Here is a 22,333-nt window from a genome sequence, read left to right as displayed (position 1 = left end):
TTGTATTTTAAACTTTAATTCAACCCATCATATATAAAAAAGTAATTTTATAAAATCAACAGTACGTTCTCTACAGTGCAATATAGATTACAATGTATTGTGAACTAAAGTCACTGCGGGGAGGCATGTGAAGCTTCCTCCTGGTGCATCACGATAGGTTCCCAACTAGAGCAGGCAATCAATCGATCTGACTGAAAAATGGGCGATTTCACAGATTTCGATAATAAAAATATGGGAGTGTGAAACATTCATTAATCATCATTTAATCCCAGATGAGGTCAGGTCTCCTTGCTAGTACTATATAGTTTTTATGTCAATAACTGAATTTGAATCTGATGTAAGTCTAAAGGAATTAATGTCACAATAGTAAAAAAAAAACAAAAAAAAACTGTGCTTAGTTAAAAAACAAAAAATACTCAAGAAAATCAAATTTAATGAGAAAGTGAAATGAAGAGTGAGAGTAGCCATATTGTTTTAAATTTTGGTGATGTAATTCGACTACAGAGATTTTGCTTGTATTCAAAACAATTAAAACATTTTAATCGCTAAAAATGGTAAAAGTTGATTTTCTTAATTAAAAATGGTAAAAGTTGATTTTCTTAATTAAAAACAGTAAAAGTTGATTTTCTTAATTAAAAACGGTAAAAGTTGATTTTTTTAATTAAAAATAGTAAAAGTTGATTTTTTTAATTAAAAATGGTAAAAAGTTGATTTTTTTAATTAAAAATGGTAAAAAGTTGATTTTCTTAATTAAAAATGGTAAAAAGTTGATTTTCTTAATTAAAAAGGGTAAATGTTGATTTTCTTAATTAAAAAAAAGCAAAAAACTAAACTACTTGATTAATTTACATGATTTCTGGAATATAACATTGTCATTCCATGACAAGTACATACATCATAAAGATTTTGCTGTAGTTTTTTAAATCAAGTGTAATTCTAAATAAGCATTTAAAAACATAACATAAATTTCACTTGTGTCTGTATAAACACCTCCCATACGTGGTAAAACGATAAAATTGTCGCCCTAAATAAAACAACACTAAAGTTTTATTTTAAAACTTTTATTGAAAAAAATCAATTCGGGTAACTTAATTATGTAGTAGAGCTGACATCTGGCTTTAGTATTGTGGGAGGTCGTGTTGGTGATGTTCTTGACGTATGACCAAACGAAGTAGTCCAGCATGTTCAGGTCGAGGGAGAGAGGGGCCAATGAGGAAAGGGTACAAAGTTGTAGCACTCCTTCTGAAACCAAACCTGAGTTTCTTTTGACTTGTGGGCTGACGCCAAGTCCTGCTGCCATACCCAGGGTCTGTCAGCGGCCATTTGATTGCACCAAGAGATCACCACACTCTTCAGCACATCCAGGTACACATCAAGAACATCACCAACATGACAGCCTACAGCACCAAAGCCAGCCTGATCGCTGGCATCCGTCGAGTATTTGCTGAGCTTCCATTGTCGCTTGTGGAAAACGCATGCTCCCAGTTCCAGACCTGTATCAAGGCAGTGATTGAGGCTGAAGGCGGCTACATTGAATAGATGTCAGCTGTAGCATTGTTTTCTTTAGAGTGACACTTTTTTTTAACCATGTTTACAGCAGACTATATTAGGAGATGAGCGAGATGTCAGTCCACATGATATTTAGACTTTTGCATCTCAGTACAGTCAGGGAAGCAGGGAGCAGTGAGAGAATTCCAAAATCTAGCAGTTACCATTGCTTCCAGGTCCACCCTGGCCCATAATTGTAATGCATATTAGGCCATCTGGTGGTACCAGGTTAGGCTGTCTGAAGATACTGGCTATCAGAACAAAAATGCTCCAAACATTGATGTTATTGATTTGTCTGTTTGTTTGCTTTGCAAAACTCAATTATATTCTATAATAAAAATAATTTTTTTTCTGCAAAACAACCAAACCAAACACCATGAATAAATATTTGAAAATATAAAGAACTTGCAGCGTGAAAACTTTTTCCAAAATTACTTGATTCAGCATTAAATAACACAAGAAGGGTTGATATGTCATAATACAACCAAGCCAGACATCATGAATAAATAATTGAAAATATAAAGAACTTGAAGCATAAAAATCTGTTTCCAAAATTACTGAATTCGGCATTAAATAACCCCAAAATGCTTCATATACCATAAACTGACTACAACTTGGATATCTTCAAATCCAACATAAACAAATTCCTGACAAACCGCCCCCTTAAGTAAGACACTCTATCAAATCTCCAATACTAATGATTACTACAATACTATCTCATTGATTACTGTACACGCAATAGCCTTTATCCCTGAGTGGCCTCTGGGCCTTGATAAGTGGTGACCCCCCATATAAAAAAAAAAAAAAATGCCGTAAAACAACCAAGCCGGACATTATGAATAAATATTTGAAAATATAAAGAACTTTAAGCGTAAAAATCTGTTTCCAAAATTACTTGATTAAACATTAAAGAACACGAAAATGCTTGATATACCATAAAATAAAAAGAACCAACGAACCAAATTGTATTTTTTTTTTTTTTTTTTTAATTTCTATTTTTTTTGTTAACCTTTTTCAGGGTGTTCATCTTTATGGTCACAAAGTTGTTCTCCATCCAACACACCATTCTTCGATCCCCATCTTGGATTTGTCTTTGCATATAGTGTTCCAGTGTTTTGCGTTTGACATCATCATTCAAATCATCACTTGCATCCTTACAGAAAAGCAAATTGTTTTCCTTTCGTCCAGTTACGCACTTTTGACAATTATCGCCGAGGTAAGAATAATCTGTTTATCCATGACGAATAACCTCCCCCCCCCTTTTTTTTTTTTTTTTGCATGGAGTTCACCACTTATCAAGGCCCAATAGCCACTCGGGAATAAGGGTTATTGTGTGTACAGTAATCAAAGGGATAGTGTAGTGATAATATTGTGTATGAGATGGGTATATTTGTTGATTATACAATGCTCTATAACCTGCATGAGGGAAGAACAGATGTATACAATTCTAAGACAATGGTAGAAGTGTTAGAAAATGACCTCTAGACCGTAGTGGAATGGAGCCGTAAATGAATGATAACATTTAACGCTAGTAAGACTAAGCTGCTCTCCTTTAAGAATTACAAGACACCTCTCCAACAACCGATATCCATGACCAATAACAAATGAGGTAAGAATAATCTGTTTATCTATGACGAATAACCTTCCTGATAATATTGTGTCTGAGATGGGTATATTTGCTGATTATACAACGCTCTATAACCTGCATGAGGGAAGAACAGATGTATACAATTCTAAGACAATGGCAGAAGCGTTAGAAAATGACCTCTAGACCGTAGTGGAATGGAGCCGTAAATGAATGATAACATTTAACGCTAGTAAGACTAAGCTGCTCTCCTTTAACAATTACAAGACGCCTCTCCAACAACCGATATCCATGACCAATAACACCCTACCTGAAAATTCATCCTTCAAACTCCTCATATCAACATTCACAGGCAATATGAAGTGGAAAAAATATACTGAGGACATTGCAGAGGCTGCTGCAAAGAAGGTGGGTTCCCTCTATATTGCTAGAAGACTACTCACACGTGAGAGTATACTGTATCTCTACAAAGCCACCATTCACCTATGCATGAAGTATTGCTGCCACATCTGGGCCGGTGCATCTACCATTAATCTCTCCATCTTTGATAGGTCCCACTTTGTCAACTGAGCTTCAACCCCTGTCCCATCGCCGCAATATTGCATCTTTGTGCCTGTTTTACAAGTATTTTAATGGAATGTGCTCTGATGAACTCGTTGCACTTGTGCCCCCTCGACGTACATATCCCCGACAAACCTGCTTAGTAACAAAATCACACCTCTTCATGGTTGAGATTCCCAGATGCCAGAAAGCTTTCTACTCTAATAGTTTCTTTTTTCAAACAGCTTGACTTCGGAATTCATTTCCTGCTACCTGCTTCCCTGGCTGTACTGATATGCAGAAGTTTAAATGTAATGTAAAACCAACATCTTGTTAATCTTTCCTAGGCATGGTTTCAAGTAGTAGCCCCTTACGTCTAAGTAGTGATGTTTCTTGTTAGGGGTTGTGCGTATTAAGTCACTCGATGAGAGCTATAAGCAGTGATACTTCTAGCTTATTGAAATTATTATGGAGTTGTTTGCTATGTGCTCTACGATTGGATGAAAACAACCAACCATAGACTACCTTTTAGAATCTCCACTAAACTCCACATGAGTTTTTATTTTTATTTATTTATTTATTTATTTTTTTTTTTTATTTTTATTTTTTTCAAACTTCCCTCATTTTTGGCTTCTGCTGCTGCTATCTCCACTTTCAACACAGTAGGACACGTATGAGGCTTTGTCTCAGCATCTATAGCAAAGCTCCCTATTTCTACACTACACCGAAATATAACCTGTTATTACACTTTCATCTGCATGAAAAAAAGCAATATAACTGTATGGATTCGATAATAATTAAAAAAAAAACTGAATTGAAATAATTTCTTGGTTTTATTCTATTTAAATCAATCATTGATGCGTTAATGAAATGAGGTCAAGCCGTGACATTGTTTTTAATCTCTCTCTTTTTGCCGATACCGATGATTTAAGTCATTGTCCAATTTAAAGCTTTCCGGAATGTTAATAGTTCTTTAATATTCGTGGTAACATGTCCATTCCTCGATTTGCAGTAAGCATGGTTCCTTGAGGTGTCTGCCCTTTTCTGCTTTCATCTGCATTGTGTTTCTTTCTTCTAGTAAGCGACACAATTATATTTCATAGCACATATAGTTGGGAAAATCCCAATAACCTCTTAGAAAGTTGTGAAATCAGTTTTTACCCGTGTCAACACAGCAGGGCACGTGCAGGGGTTCATCTCAGCATGTAGCAAAACTCCCTATTTTCTACACTTGTTGGATGCTGCAACAATGAAGGGTGTGCTGGTCGACGATTATTTAAGCCTAAAAGTTTTGACAGCTAAAATATGTTTAAGAATAATAAAAATATTTAGAATAAATATTTATTTACATTAATTTATGGACAAATGTTGGCCAGATGTTGGCATTCTAAATAAGTGTTAGTCGTCCTTTGTAGCGGTATTCATGTATATTATTCTCCCGGGGTGAAACGATAAAATTGTTGATGTAAAAAAAACAACAACACTAAAGTTTTATTTTAAAACTTTTATTGAAAAAATCAATTCAGGTAACTTAATTATGTAGTAGGGCTGACATCTATTCAATGTAGTTACCTTCAGCCTCAATCACCGCCTCGATACGGGTCTGGAACTGAGAGCATGCCTTTTCCACTAGCGCTGGTGGGAGCTTGGCAAATACTAGGCAGATGGCGGCGATCAGGCTGGCTTTGGTGTTGTGGGAGGTCATGTTGGTGATGTTCTTAACGTGTGACCAAACAAAGTAGGGCAGCGGGTTCAGATCGGGGGAGGAGGGGGCCAGTGAGAAAAGGGTACAAAGTTGTAGTACTCCTTCTGAAGCTAATCCTGGGTCTCTTTGGACTTGCGGGCCAGTGCAGAGTCCTGCTGCCACACCCAGTGTCTGCCAGCGGCCACCTGATTGCACCAGGGGATCACCACATTCTGCAGCACATCCAAGTACACTTTGTGTTGACTTTCAAGACAACTTCAAAGATGTGAGGTGGAATGATGTGGCCTTCACTTGAAAGCACACCAAATACCACAACCGTGGCCGGAAACTTTGTTTTCATCACCCTGAGCACGTCCCTGTTATTCGTGGCAAATCCAGCGATGCATTTTGAGGATGCTAGCAATGGTCCAATTGTCCTAACTTGGATCGGTAGAGAGCATGAGCTGTACAGTGGTGCATCTCTGATCTCGCTTTGTGTCACTTTCAGACATGATAGCAGGCTTATATCGCTCTTGGGATTTGTACACAACTTGCCAACTAGTAGATGGTCTGCAACAAAAAAAAAAAAAAGAAAACCGGTTTTCATCAGACGGAAATGGAGCCATGTTGTCTTTTCTAGGGCAATAATTTTATCATTCCACCCTATACGCACACAATAAACTTCAGATAAACAATCACACTTATATATGTTTGCGTACAATCACAACACTAGACAATATTATACAGAATCCCACAACATTACACACCGAAACAAACTTAGACAACGAGAAAATGAAGAACTATATATATATTATTTAGAACTAGTGAGGGTACCCGGTGTTGCCCAGGTGTGGTGAGGTGTGTGTGTGTGTGTGTGTGGGGGGTAATTCAAAACAAAATGGAAAATAAAGGATAAGCGAACGTAATAACCCTGTCTAAATATTATTAAAAAAAAAACGAATGTGATGCAAAATAAAGCATATGCGAACAATATTAAAACATCTTTAAAAAAAATCGAAAAAAAAAACAGCGAACCTGATGAAAAAAAAAAAACAAACAAAAAAATGGCATTATTAAAACTTTAAAAATCGAAAAATATAATGTATCTGACATCTTGGCTCGAATGTGCAATCTTAAGATAACGACGCTGTTATTATACCGACTGGGCTATGACTGAGTGAAATTAGGTGGGATTTTTCTTATATTTAAACTAATTCAAGAAAGAACGTTTTTTTTGTGCATGTGTGTATGGCTAAATTGTCATAAAGGAATTAATATTTTTAGCCAATTTTTTCGATATTTGTTGTCCGAAGGCTCAAGCTTCAAAATGATGCCCGTGAAAATCCGTCGCCTCTGTTGAATGTTTTTGCAAGACATACATACATACATACAAACAGATTTTTGCCCTTTATATTATAGAAGATTATTGGTTCTCATATTGTATTAAATTCTATACTAGGTTCACTTAAAAAGTGATCGTCACCCAGCATATGCGCTGCTTCTTTGAATCCTCTTACTTTCCACCATTCCTCTCTCGATATAAGTTTTACTCATTTAGAAAGTTATTATTAGTTTTTCTGTTTTTAAAAGAAAAGGAATTTTTTTACAGGACTTTTTCACATTGCAATTCGTACCAACTTCTGTAATTCTCAATGTCTGTGCTCTCTCTCTCTCATCTGTTAAAAATTCAACCACTGTCCTCTCCAATTTGTCTTTCTTATAGCCGCTAATTTCCCTCCTATGAAAATTAATGACATATGTATATAAATAAACTATATACAAACTTAGGATTTTCTTTTCTTTTTCCTTCCCTGATCTTGTCACCCGACAGTTTAGACGGAGGCACTGTCGCTTGTGTGAGTCATACCTTCGCCACAATTCCGATTTGAGAAATATTGAACAATTTTCTTTTGATTATTCATTCTTGCTTTACTTTAAAGACTCCTGCACAACATTTTGTGTGCGTGTTGTCTCTTCAGTTGTAAATGAATGCGTGTGTGTTTGTGAACTTACAACTGTCGTGTATGTGCGTGCGTTTGTGAACTTACAGCTATCGTGTATGTGCGTGCGTTTGTGAACTTACAGCTATCGTGTATGTGCGTGCGTTTGTGAACTTACAGCTATCGTGTATGTGCGTGCGTTTGTGAACTTACAGCTATCGTGTATGTGCGTGCGTTTGTGAACTTACAGCTATCGTGTATGTGCGTGCGTTTGTGAACTTACAGCTATCGTGTATGTGCGTGCGTTTGTGAACTTACAGCTATCGTGTATGTGCGTGCGTTTGTGAACTTACAGCTATCGTGTATGTGCGTGTGTTAGTGCATACCTGGTGTTTGATATAATTAATTTTTGTGCACCAAATGATGCGTTTGATACTTTTCACAAAAAAATATTTAAATGTTTGGAGCATAATGATACTTTTTTGAATCTTTAAATGGAGTTTAATAATCGTGTAATGGAAGAAAGTTATTAACTACTATCAGTTTTGCCTGGCTTTGTTTGGGCCTTATGTACCGTTCATAACTTTATGTGCATATGTATGGTAATGCCTTTCTATATAATAGGCTTCCTTAACTACCATAGAGAAAAGTTGGTAGAGGCAGCAGAGGTCAAATTTTTTAAATGTTTGACCCCAATTTTTACCCCTTAACATTTATTGTTTTGGGCTCAAATCAAATTAAAATGTTTGACCCATATCCAACCTAATGATCGTGTAATGGAAGAAATTTATTAACTATTTAAATACAAAGACAATCTTACAATATCATCTATATATATAAAAGCGAAAATGTATGTATGTATGTATGTGTATCTGCTAAAAACTTTTGACCGACGGAACAAAAATTTACAAACTTGGTATCATATTAAAGCCCCACCATCCGGACGACAAATATCGAAAAATTAACCCAAAAGGACCATCAGAAGTGCATCAACTGATCGATTTTCTGCAGGGGAGGGTCCCAAAAGAAGTGACATTTTAATGTTAAACATTACATATTTTTAAATCGATTTATAACTGCCCCCAAAAATACGGGCGCCAACTCTTCTACATAAAGTATACACGGGGCCGTTTATTTTGGGTCAACTTGTATTTAAAACCCGCTGAGTCATGTCACGTGATCTTGACGTCAGCAAGCTCTAATGGCAGTCTGAATTTAAAAAAACATGTTGTTATCGGTAAAAAGAATTTAATCCTTACACAAGCTAAACTATGAACTTCTACGCTATGACAACGTTATCAAAGTTATTAGCATGTTAAAAATAGTTAGATACGATAGTTAAACGAAAAATAACAAGCCAAAAATGTGAAGTAAAAAAAAAAATATGCTTACAAAAAATATTAACGATCAAAGTTTTTACAAAAAAAAACAGCCAGACGCCATTTTCTTTTTTAGTAACAGTCTTTAGAGTAAGGAAGACGTAGTGAGAGAGAGAGAGAGAGACATACGCAAACAGAGAGAGAGACAGATAGAGAGAGATGTCTAGACAGGAAACGAAATACGTAATTTAATAAAAAATAAAATACTGCTACGTCATCTCGTAACGCTCTCGCGATGACCTCATTTAGTGGCTATCTGTCAATCAAACCTTTTTCACTCGCTTTATAAGCCTTATTTTAGCACTATAATCAATTCCTCTTACTCTTAGCCTAGACAGTTAAGTGGTTGGAGTTAGTTTCACCTCCGCGTTCCGGGTTCAATCCAGCCTCACGACCAAAACTATTTTTTTTTTCTTTTACATCTTTAGACACGCGGGCAACGTTTCTTTATTCTTTTTATTTCGCTTATTCTTTAGTTTACTCCCCCCCCCATACACACAGCGTTTTTTTTTTTTCGCTGTTTTTTTTTTTTTTTTTTTTTTTTGTTTTGGTTTTTCCGATTTTTTTTAACATCGTTTCAGGGTTATTACTTATTCCCAAATACACACACCTACAAACACCCGGGCAACGCCCCCCCCCCGCTAGTTCTTTCATAAAGTACAAATTTAACCAGGTATACAGTAGAACCTCGGGATACAGTGACCCCAGGATACGTTTTTTTTTTTTTTTTTTCAGGTTACGATGTTGAATACAATGTTTTTCCAGCCCCTGGTTGCGGTATTCGTCCCCCCTTATGGTGTTATTTATAATGTTATTTGATTTTATATATGTACCATATTTTGGAACTACTTTTTCATGCCGTATCCAGAGGTTTTACTGTAGTCATAAACCATATAGAGATCAGTGCAGTGAATAATACAGAACAGAAAACCACTTTATATTGAATCTATTGGTATATCTATGCTAAATTGAATTATATAAATATACAAATCGTTGATTTGCAAGTCTGGAAAAATAAAAACAAATAGAATATAATTAAGTAGAGGATTTAAAAAAAAAAAAAATCTATGGTTTTAAGTATCCAAATTTCAACACTTGACGCGTTCAGTGGAAGAACGATGTAAGTGCCACTTATACTTTCACAAAAAATAATTTTTGGAGCATAATGATACTTCTTGGAGCCTTTAAATGGGGCTTTATAATCGTATAATGGAAGAAATTTATTAACTCTTTAAAATGCAATCTACAAATTTAACCATATATAGTCATAAACCATATACTGAATAACAAAGAACGGAAAAACACTGTACATTGTAAATATTGATATATTGTATATATTGATATATTGTAAATACTGATATATTGATATATTGTAAATATTGTAAATACTGATATATTGTAAATATTGATATATGTATGCTAAATTGAATTACATAAATATACAAATCGTTGATTTGCAAGTCTGGAAAAATCAGAACAAATAGAACAAAGAATTTAAAGAAAAACTATGGTCTTAAGTATCCACATTTCAGCAGACGTATATCAAATATTCAAACACCTATTTTCACATAAATACTTTGAACTCAGCTATGATTTTTTTTTTATTAGATTCTCCTTGATATTTTACGTGTTTTGCGACAAAAATCTAAAAATTTCAACTTTTGGCGCTTATGTCATTCTTCCACGGAACGCGTCAAATAAACATTTTTTTTTTACGCAGGGTCTCTGCACTCTTATTTACCCCTTTTCCTGGTGTCATATTTATGTGCCGATTGTTCCTGCTTCTTGCTTGGAGCTGCTGGAGGCACCTGGTCCGTTCATTATGGGATGTCACGTGAAGCACCTTGAAACAGTCAAGCAAGTAAGTTATCCTTTTTTATTTAGTTTTTACTCGTATCTGTACATTGGCACCCAACTTGTCTCGATATGAATGTAATATGAACAAACATCTAGCTGCACAAATCCCCACTTAGGATGCCTCCTATAAATCTTGTCCTTTAATCACTCTTACTTCTCAGTGGCAGTATAGGTCTTTTCTTCATATTATACTAGCATTTTAGCCCGGCGTTGCCCAGGTGTTTGGAGGTGTATGTTGAGCAAAAAAAAAAAAAAAAGCGGTCAATTTTTTTAACTTTGACCCCTATTTTGACTCCTTAACATTTGTTTTGAGCTCAAATCAAGTTATTAAGTTAGATCCATGTCCAAGGAACCTATATCTAAAATTTCAAGTGTTTAGACCCAAAATTGGAGTAGTTTGGTAAAATTCTAAAAGGTCAAATCGTTGAACTTTGACCCCTTAACAGCCAAATTTCTGGCCGAAAACAGATCACAAAGATTTTCCCAAATCTCAGTACCCTGTATATCAAAATTTGAGTCTGTAGACTTAAAATTGACAGAGTTATTGCATAGGGAAATACACACACAGACAGACACATTCATTTTTCTAGATAAGATAATATTTAGTCAAATGAAAACAAATGTCTGAAGATTTTAGTTCAGCTATTCATGGGGGAGTGAAATGGATTGGGATAAAAAGGAGGGTTAATGATCATAGAGTACTTATATGGACATATTTTTGCATAATAATTAGCATAATTTTTGACAATATTTTGCAGCAATTGACAAAATTTTCCACAGCAATTGATATGATTTTCCCGCAGCATATTATTTTCACATTAATTGAAATAATATTTTCACATTAATTGGAATAATATTTTCACATTAATTGAAATAATATTTTCACATTAATTGGAATAATATTTTCACATTAATTGGAATAATATTTTCACATTAATTGGAATAATATTTTCACATTAATTGGAATAATATTTTCACATTAATTGAAATAATATTTTGACATTAATTGAAATAATATTTTGACATTAATTGAAATAATATTTTCACATTAATTGAAATAATATTTTCACATTAATTGGAATAATATTTTCACATTAATTGGAATAGTATTTTCACATTAATTGAAATAATATTTTCACATTAATTGGAATAATATTTTCACATTAATTGGAATAATATTTTCACATTAATTGGAATATTATTTTCACATTAATTGGAATAATATTTTCACATTAATTGAAATAATATTTTCACATTAATTGGAATAATATTTTCACATTAATTGGAATAATATTTTCACATTAATTGGAATAATATTTTCACATTAATTGGAATAATATTTTCACATTAATTGGAATAATATTTTCACATTAATTGGAATAATATTTTCACATTAATTGGAATAATATTTTCACATTAATTGGAATAATATTTTCACATTAATTGAAATAATATTTTCACATTAATTGGAATAATATTTTCACATTAATTGGAATAATATTTTCACATTAATTGAAATAATATTTTCACATTAATTGGAATAATATTTTCACATTAATTGGAATAATATTTTCACATTAATTGGAATAATATTTTCACATAAATTGGAATAATCTTTTCACATTAATTGGAATAATATTTTCACATTAATTGGAATAATATTTTCACATTAATTGGAATAATATTTTCACATTAATTGGAATAATATTTTCACATTAATTGGAATAATATTTTCACATAAATTGGAATATTATTTTCACATTAATTGGAATAATATTTTCACATTAATTGGAATAATATTTTCACATTAATTGGAATAATATTTTCACATTAATTGGAATAATATTTTCACATTAATTGGAATAATATTTTCACATAAATTTTCACATTAACATAATATTTTCACGCCAACTGGCATATTTTCATGTCGAGTGACAATTTTTTCATGTCAATTTACATAAAATTTTTAGCTTTTTTCTTGGATATTTTATTCAGATTGCCAACTTAGTTGTTGTCAATATTGACAAAGGAACTGTCAGCATCAACAAACCTAAACCTGAAGATGCTTTTATGTCTGGCATCTTTACTACAGACATTCCCAAGATGCCTCAGGAACCAGTCAAACTTTTGGCTGAAGTTTACGAGAAAATAAAGTTCAGTTTTGACCTTATTGAAACTGAAAGGTAAGAAAAAAAAAACTGAATTATCAACTTTAAATTTGATCAAATTGACTCTAATACTTCATTTACAAAATTATTATCTGATTCATAAATTTTGTTTTTGTTTGTGTTGTTTTTCTTGCATCTGAGGTCAAAGGCTGGGATGGTCTTTTGTTCTCATTTTTGTTTGTTTTGGAAACCCTGATCCAATTATTGAACACGCACGTGTTTCTCTTTCTAGATATTTTGATATTTTTAGTTAAGACTGATTGAATTTTTTTAGGAACAAAACTTGTTTTTTTTTTTTTGTGCTGCAACCTCTATACTTCAGAGACACAGAACTTACAACTTATTTTTAATATTCACAAATTTTTATAAATAAAACAGATGTATGTATGAATGTGTCTCTGTGTGTCTATATTTAACCTATAAACTCTTAAACTACTGGTCACATAACACCGAAATTAATAGGAAATAGTAATCATACACCAAGGATGGTTTAGAATGAGTAAATTCTTTGTTTGGATGGATGATTACCACGTGCAGAAATATGTCGGCAAGTTGAAATGCATCCACAAATTCATTCATAGCTTGTAGTTGTTTAACTGCTAAATCTTTCTTATCTATCTGTCGATTGTTCAAATGGTAGAGAATGCAGCTGGAGTGCTAAATGATATGGTTTAAATTCTAGCTGATGGCACTCAAGTCATTTTTTTTTTTTTTTTTAACTTTTGAAATCAGTACTATATATTAGGTACAATATAATATTCAATAGCTTTGTAATAATAGATACAAAATTTTCATAAATTCAAATATATTTAAGCAGTTCTAATGAAACTGATATTATTGAATGCTGGGCATAGTTTTAAGCAAAGTTAGTTGGTTATAGTCAGCTAACATACTTCTTAACTTCTGGCGGGTCTGGTACCGAAAGTGGTGACAAGGCAGATCAGTTTCTTTGCTTTTTTTCTTTCACGCCTTTTTTTTCTTTTTTAAATTTTTCCGATGTTTTTATATTTACATTAAGATATTTATTATATAAATTCAAAAAAACTTTTATTTTTAAAATTAAAAATTTCATATAAAATTAAAAAATCTATTTTTGTAATTTCTTATAAAAATCTATTTTTGTAATTTCTTATAAAATTTAAAAAAAAAAGTAAAAACTTATTTTTTAATTTTGTTATTAAAAGCACAAATAAATACTAATTGTGTTATTTTAATCTATACAATTAAAATGTTTTTTGTATATTTTCAAGAGTATCCTTTTCTTATATTTTATTTCAATAAATCGCTTCACAATAGAAATACTGATGAACAATAAAAATGAGGAAACTGATTTGCCTTGTCACCGCTTCTGATAGTGCTATGCTGGAAGTTAAAAAGTATGTTAGCTGACTCTGACCCATATATTTAATGAAAACTGCTTTTAAAATATAAGTTTATTTTAAAATTAATAAGTATAGAAAAATTCAATGAAAGTCTGATCATTAGTTGATTTTTGAAAGATTTTTTAAACGTGTGTATTTACGCTTTCAAAATGATCACTAAATAGGAGCCTTGTTTCAAAATGATCACTAAATAGGAGCCTTGCTTCAAAATGATCACTAAATAGGAGCCTTGCTTCAAAATGATCACTAAATAGGAGCCTTGTTTCAAAATGATCACTACATAGGAGCCTTGTTTCAAAATGATCACTAAATAGGAGCCTTGTTTCAAAATGATCACTACATAGGAGCCTTGTTTCAAAATGATCACTACATAGGAGCCTTGTTTCAAAATGATCACTAAATAGGAGCCTTGTTTCAAAATGATCACTAAATAGGAGCCTTGTTTCAAAATGATTACTAAATAGGAGCCTTGCTTCAAAATGATCACTAAATAGGAGCCTTGCTTCAAAATGATCACTAAATAGGAGCCTTGTTTCAAAATGATCACTAAATAGGAGCCTTGCTTCAAAATGATCACTAAATAGGAGCCTTGTTTCAAAATGATCACTACATAGGAGCCTTGTTTCAAAATGATCACTAAATAGGAGCCTTGTTTCAAAATGATCACTACATAGGAGCCTTGTTTCAAAATGATCACTAAATAGGAGCCTTGTTTCAAAATGATCACTAAATAGGAGCCTTGTTTCAAAATGATCACTAAATAGGAGCCTTGTTTCAAAATGATCACTAAATAGGAGCCTTGTTTCAAAATGATCACTAAATAGGAGCCTTGTTTCAAAATGATCACTAAATAGGAGCCTTGTTTCAAAATGATCACTAAATAGGAGCCTTGTTTCAAAATGATCACTAAATAGGAGCCTTGTTTCAAAATGATCACTAAATAGGAGCCTTGTTTCAAAATGATCACTAAATAGGAGCCTTGTTTCAAAATGATCACTAAATAGGAGCCTTGTTTCAAAATGATCACTACATAGGAGCCTTGTTTCAAAATGATCACTAAATAGGAGCCTTGTTTCAAAATGATCACTACATAGGAGCCTTGTTTCAAAATGATCACTAAATAGGAGCCTTGCTTCAAAATGATCACTAAATAGGAGCCTTGTTTCAAAATGATCACGACATAGGAGCCTTGTTTCAAAATGATCACTAAATAGGAGCCTTGTTTCAAAATGATCACTACATAGGAGCCTTGTTTCAAAATGATCACTACATAGGAGCCTTGTTTCAAAATGATCACTAAATAGGAGCCTTGTTTCAAAATGATCACTAAATAGGAGCCTTGTTTCAAAATGATCACTAAATAGGAGCCTTGTTTCAAAATGATTACTAAATAGGAGCCTTGCTTCAAAATGATCACTAAATAGGAGCCTTGCTTCAAAATGATCACTAAATAGGAGCCTTGTTTCAAAATGATCACTAAATAGGAGCCTTGCTTCAAAATGATCACTAAATAGGAGCCTTGTTTCAAAATGATCACTACATAGGAGCCTTGTTTCAAAATGATCACTAAATAGGAGCCTTGTTTCAAAATGATCACTACATAGGAGCCTTGTTTCAAAATGATCACTAAATAGGAGCCTTGTTTCAAAATGATCACTAAATAGGAGCCTTGTTTCAAAATGATCACTAAATAGGAGCCTTGTTTCAAAATGATCACTAAATAGGAGCCTTGTTTCAAAATGATCACTAAATAGGAGCCTTGTTTCAAAATGATCACTAAATAGGAGCCTTGTTTCAAAATGATCACTAAATAGGAGCCTTGTTTCAAAATGATCACTAAATAGGAGCCTTGTTTCAAAATGATCACTAAATAGGAGCCTTGTTTCAAAATGATCACTAAATAGGAGCCTTGTTTCAAAATGATCACTAAATAGGAGCCTTGTTTCAAAATGATCACTAAATAGGAGCCTTGTTTCAAAATGATCACTAAATAGGAGCCTTGTTTCAAAATGATCACTAAATAGGAGCCTTGTTTCAAAATGATCACTAAATAGGAGCCTTGTTTCAAAATGATCACTAAATAGGAGCCTTGTTTCAAAATGATCACTAAATAGGAGCCTTGTTTCAAAATGATCACTAAATAGGAGCCTTGTTTCAAAATGATCACTAAATAGGAGCCTTGTTTCAAAATGATCACTAAATAGGAGCCTTGTTTCAAAATGATCACTAAATAGGAGCCTTGTTTCAAAATGATCACTAAATAGGAGCCTTGTTTCAAAATGATCACTAAATAGGAGCCTTGTTTCAAAATGATCACTAAATAGGAGCCTTGTTTCAAAATGATCACTAAATAGGAGCCTTGTTTCAAAATGATTGTACGAGCCTTTTTCAAGTCTCACACAAAACACACATTCATATTTCAAGCTGTCATATACATACGCGCACACGTCCACACATGTACACATATTCACGTTCGCGTACATACACTCACATTCACGTATATATACACACACGCTTACGTATACACATATACTCACACACGCGAACACGAACACAGCACATGGACGACGTCACTTCCGCTTTCTAGGGAAATACACATGCGCAAAAGACACTCCAGAAGCGAGTATAAAACATGGAGACAAGCTATTTCTAATCCTCTTTTTAGGACCAACTCTCAACTAGAGAGGTTGGGCGAACAAGCCGCCGCCGTTTCGGCGCGCGCACCTCACGCCCACTTCCTACTATGTATGGGGCACGAGCTGATGACTGTATGTATACATTCTCCCTCTTTCTCTCCCCATCTACTACTGGCCACTAAGAACACCTTCGCGTAGCTGACTACTAACTGATGACAACTCTAATATCCTCTTCCTTGCCTACACGCTGGATTCTCATTTCCACTAAAACACTCACTTCAATTCCACGCGCGAACAAACAATAATGACCCAAACTTGAGATGAAAACACATTTCCTTTTCTTGCTACAACACCAGTCCTGCAACGGACATTGGTTACATACGCGCGGACATGTTATAACTAAAATGTTCATTTCTTTCAACAGCAAATAAACAACGTTTATCTTATCCATTACTTGAGTCTTTGTTTCCTTCAATTCCCATTCGTTTCATTATTCTTTTGTAACGGGATTGGGGTATTTATATATCCTAGTCCCCTACATGATCACTAAATAGGAGCCTTGTTTCAAAATGATCACTAAATAGGAGCCTTGTTTCAAAATGATCACTAAATAGGAGCCTTGCTTCAAAATGATCACTAAATAGGAGCCTTGTTTCAAAATGATCACTAAATAGGAGCCTTGTTTCAAAATGATCACCAAATAGGAGCCTTGTTTCAAAATGATCAATACATAGGCGCGTTGTTTTAAGGCGTTGTAATGTAAACACGATTTTAGTCTCAAATGTGCCATTTTCTAATAGAATTTTCAAGTTAAATTCAATTTTTATCTTTTGTTTATTAAATTCGTTATCAGAGTGAAATTCGAAAATTGAAATATTAAATTTAAAGTAAAACCGATGGTATCTTCTTAATTGTCATATCACAGTAATGAACATATCCAAAAATTATGAAAAACGATTAAGTAGAAAATTAATTATTAATGAAAAAAGTTTTCAAAGACAATTAGTGAAAATTGAGTTTTGCAAAAAAGAAGCAGGAGAGTTCTAATTGTTACAAAATGAAGGTAAATATTTTCTGAAAACTGAAAATCGGTAAGAAACATTAATTTTAAGCTTTTAACTTTTTTTTTCTTTTCAGTCCAATGTATTTCAATCATAAAGAGGAAGTCCAATTTCGCACACAGAAAATCTCATCTTTCAATAAACGAATGCAGTACGCGTTTGTTGAACTGATGGTTAATTTATTCAGGTGAACATGTTTTTGTCTTCTGTAATTTTGTGAAAAGCTGCAACTTTACTATAGTGTCTTCGAAAAAGTGCATTTAAAAAAAGAAAAAAATTATGTACTTACTTGTCAGGGCAAATAAATTCCAAAAATTATGAAAAATGGTCCAACAGAAAAATAATTATAGGTAAAAACAGAATTTTTCAAAGTTGTGATATTTCACTGTAAATTAACCTTTTAGAAGAAATCAAGGGGAGATAACTGCATTCTATCGTTTAAGTTGCTTTGCGCAGAATCCAATGACACTATCTTTCAGGTCGGTCATCTTGCTTTTTATCGATATACTGCACTAGCACATCTTCTACTGGACCATTTTTTTTCTTAATTTTTGGAATTTATACTAATTTCGACATTACACGTAAGTATGTAATGTTTATCCTTGAAATGCCTTTGTTCGAAAAATACACAATAGGGTCAGACAACACACTAAAGTAAAGTTGCGCCCATTTTTCTACCATCATTAATCTTAAAGTTGCTGCTTGAAAGGAGACATTTTTCTACCATCAGCCTCGATTCTGATTGGCCCATTATTGTGACATGGTTTTCATAATGAATTTGCATCAGTCAGTTCGGCTTTGACATTTCCTATAACCTTGATCTAAAAGCCTCTCCTACTTGACAATAAATTTGAAGAAAACACTGTCAACTTTTAGTTTTTAGAAGGAGATCCTTTCGAAGATGCGATTTTCCACTGGAAATTTACCCTTTAATCCAGTGGTTCCCAACCTTTTTTACATGGTGGCATACTATCGAGTTCTTTTAATTTTATTCTGTATTTGCATCAACTGTATCCATTTCCACCATCTTTTTTAGGGGGAGCGCAATTGTAAGAGATTGCCTTCGATTTAATGATTTTGTAAATTAAGATCAAGACTATCTTTACATCATCAACGCTCTGATCCCCATCTGGGGAGGCTTCATGTTTTGACAAGCTTCTGGGCTTGACCTTTACTCCTGATCTGAAATGGAACACATACATCAAATCCGTTGCCAAGGTCGCTGGAAAAATGGTGGGATCCTTCTATCGATCCAGTAGATATCTTACTACTGATGCAATTCTCTACTTATATAAGAGCCAAGTACGTCCAAGGATGGAATACTGTTGCCACATCTGGGCAGAAGCTGCTAGAAAGGACTTATCTTGCTTTGATAGAGTTCAAAATAGACTTTGTAACCTCGTAGGGGATGCCCTTTTCTCTTCCCTGCAACATCTTTCTCACAGAAGAGATGTTGCGGGTTTGTCTCTGCTTTATCGTTATTTTCATGGCAAGTGCTCGACTGAGCTCCAATCTATGGTCTCCCCTCGCCAGACTTTCACGAAATACACTCATCTAGCTGAAAACACTATCAATAATTTCCCTCACTCTTTATCCGTGCCTAAACTTAAACGTAGATTCCATGAACAAAGTTTCTTTCTTAGAACTGCATGCCTCTGGAACTGTCTTCCATTTGCCTGCTTTCCAGCTGACTACAATATGGCTGTCTTCAAGTCCAATGTATACAAGTTCTTGATGAGCCGTTCCACTTAAGTTAAAAAATTTACCGAATTTCCATTACTAACAATTATTATATTGGCCAATTGACTACTGTACACGTTTTAAGCCTTATCCTCGAGTGGCTTCTGGGCCTTGATAAGCGGTGATGCCTATGTAAAAAAAAAAAAAAAAAAAAAAGACAACATTGTCGTCACTAAATTATTTATAGTTTTATAAGAATTTTGTTCAGTTCCGAATTTACTGACCAAACGATTGTTAAATTTGACAGTGCTTATTTAGAATTACACCTAGAAAAAATTTTTTAAAAACAGACAAATCCATATAATGTTGTCATGGAATGAAGATCTTATATTTCAAAAATGCCCAAATCCCTTAATCACGGCATAAGTTTACTCCAAGAAAACAACTTCTGTATAAGCATAAATTCTGGTGTAACTTTTTCATAGTGTGTCTTTGAAAAAATGCATTGCAGAGAAAAACATAATTAATTACTTACGTGTCATCATGAAATAAGCAACAAATTACAAAAATTACAAAAAATGGTCCAGTAGAAAAATAACTTTAAGTAAAAACAGAATTTTTCTAAATTGCGATTTTTCACTGTAAATTAACCCTTGAGAAAAGTGACATGGCGGCACACTATTGAGCTATTTAAATTTTTGCAGCACACCTACCACAAAAGGTGAATATTTTCTACCCATAAAACCTTTCTGCAATAAATAATAAAAAAAAAAAATAAACGAATGATGGCCTTGTAGAGGTACAGGATACTCTCAGGCATAAGTAGTTTTCTAGCATGATAGAGGGAACCCACCTTCTTTGCAGCAGCCTTTGCAATGTCCTCAATGTATTTGCTCCAGTTCATATTTTGATGCTTGCTGGATTCTCTCTGGCTATCATTCCTAAAAGAAGCTAAAGAAAGGCTCCTTAGGGAACAAATAAAATCAATGTGTCCTGCAAGCTGATTGGTTAAGGAAGTTCCTTGGGAAACAGATGGAATCAATGTGTCCTGCAAGCTGATTGGCTATTGTGTGGCTAAATTGCTTAGCATGGACATTGATTCACAAGAGAAAAATAAATCTGTTTTATTTGTGAGTTCTACAGGTGCATCTTTCACAAATTTCACCTTCTTAGCTTAGACAGAGCCCCCCCCCCCCTCCCCGGTCTCCAATCTAATTGGTCTCGCACTATCTGCCAAGCTCCATGCTCTGTCCCATCGCCGCAATGTCAAATCCCTGTGCCTGTTTTTCAAATACTTTAATGGAATATACTCTGAACTCATAGCACTTGTGCCTTTTCGGCATACATACTCCCAAGTAACCCATCAAGCAGCAAAATCGCACCCCTTCACTGTTGAAGTCCCTAGATACTGGAAAGCCTTTTACTATAATAGTTTCTTTCATGGACTACTTTCCTTTTTTCTTGACTGTACTAACATCAAGAAATTTAAATGTAATGCGAACGGACGTCTTGCAGCTCAACTCCTCACATAGTACCCCTGTAAACATAATTGCAAATGGTAGTTGCTTACGTTAAAGTGGCAATCTACCTTGTTTAAAAAATAAAAATAAATGTATATCTTGGGCATTCAAATTGTGTATTAAAACAATTTTGTATTGGGACGATTAGTTGGAATTGGAATCTAGAATTGAGAAAATCGGAACTTGTTAAGGTATCGGAATCAGAGAAAAATATGCTTACTATCCAATGCCAAAAACGATTCTTGTAATTGTTTATTATTTGATTTGTTTTCGTTTGAAACCTAATTTTATTATCATTTATTAAAAATAAAATGGTAAATGTTTATTGGTTTTAAGCTACAAACAAGATTAAAATGTATAGATCACCTACACAAGTATATTTTTACGTTCACAAAGATATATCACATGCGTTTTTATGGTAATCTAAAGAAAAACAACTCTATAAGTAAATATTTTGGATTCTTCGGACAACTGTTCTCATCTTGAGTGTCATTTTCACAACTTTTCAGTCATATAAATCGTAATATCTCACAGTTAACAACGAAGCTCGCCTGTCTATTTAATTTGCTCGATTTCGGGAAGATAAATATTCAACATTTGTCGCTCGCCACATGTGGGTTAGTCGTTTTCCTATAACATCTTGGGGAAATACTATCCCGCAGTCAAACTTGACCTCATTAACTCATTTATCATTGTATCTTTTAAAGGTATTGGTATCGGAATCGGTATCGGAATTGGAGAAAATTTTGCCTAAAAACGATTCGTGTAATTGTTATTTGGTTTGTTTTTGTTTAAAACTTAATTTTTCATTAAAGATAAAATCATAAATGTTTATTGATTTTTAAGCTACAAACAAAAGTAAAATCAATAGATCATCCACACAAGTGTATTTTTAAGTTCATGCGTTTTTACAGCAATCTAAAGAAAAAATAACTGTATCGCTAAATATTCAGAGATTTTAAAACATTTGGAATCAGTAATTGTATCGGAATCTGGAAAAAACTTTTGAATCGTCCTATCACTAATTAAAACCTTCCTTTATATTTCTAGAGATGTTGCTCCAGAATGCAAGAGTGATCTGAAATGCTTCAAGCAATATAATTTTCTAGAAAAGCAACTTCCTGTAAACATCCCATTTTACACCGAGGTAAGTTCAAGGTTTTTGTAACTTTTCCCCACTCTTTATCTGTGCCTAAACCAAAACGTAGATTCCATGAACAAAGCTTCTTTCTTAGAACCGCACGCCTGTGGAATTCTGTTCCGTCAGCGTGCTTCCCACCTGACTACAACCTGGATGTCTTCAAGTCCAACGTAAAAAAATTCCTGATGATCCGCCCCCTTAAGTAGACATTT

At 33.6% G+C, this 22,333-nt stretch overlaps 1 protein-coding gene across 1 annotated transcript in view; it reads left to right on the top strand.

Moving 5' to 3' along the window:
- The window catches only part of LOC145260646 (DENN domain-containing protein 3-like), a 117,854-nt gene that overhangs the window by 31,680 nt on the left and 63,841 nt on the right, over positions 1-22,333 (top strand). Inside the window, exons 7-11 of the mRNA XM_080118982.1 lie at positions 2,567-2,764; positions 10,397-10,537; positions 12,529-12,716; positions 17,857-17,967; positions 22,031-22,127. Coding sequence (XP_079975108.1) covers positions 2,567-2,764; positions 10,397-10,537; positions 12,529-12,716; positions 17,857-17,967; positions 22,031-22,127 — 735 coding nt within the window. The remainder of the gene's footprint in view (positions 1-2,566; positions 2,765-10,396; positions 10,538-12,528; positions 12,717-17,856; positions 17,968-22,030; positions 22,128-22,333) is intronic.

The sequence above is a fragment of the Euprymna scolopes genome, chromosome 36 (assembly GCF_053919585.1).
Source record: "Euprymna scolopes isolate OS-2025 chromosome 36, ASM5391958v1, whole genome shotgun sequence".
Classification (NCBI taxonomy): Eukaryota; Metazoa; Mollusca; class Cephalopoda; order Sepiida; family Sepiolidae; genus Euprymna; species Euprymna scolopes.
The sequence above is the reverse complement of the archived record's forward strand: the minus strand, read 5'-3'. Positions and strand labels throughout refer to the sequence as shown.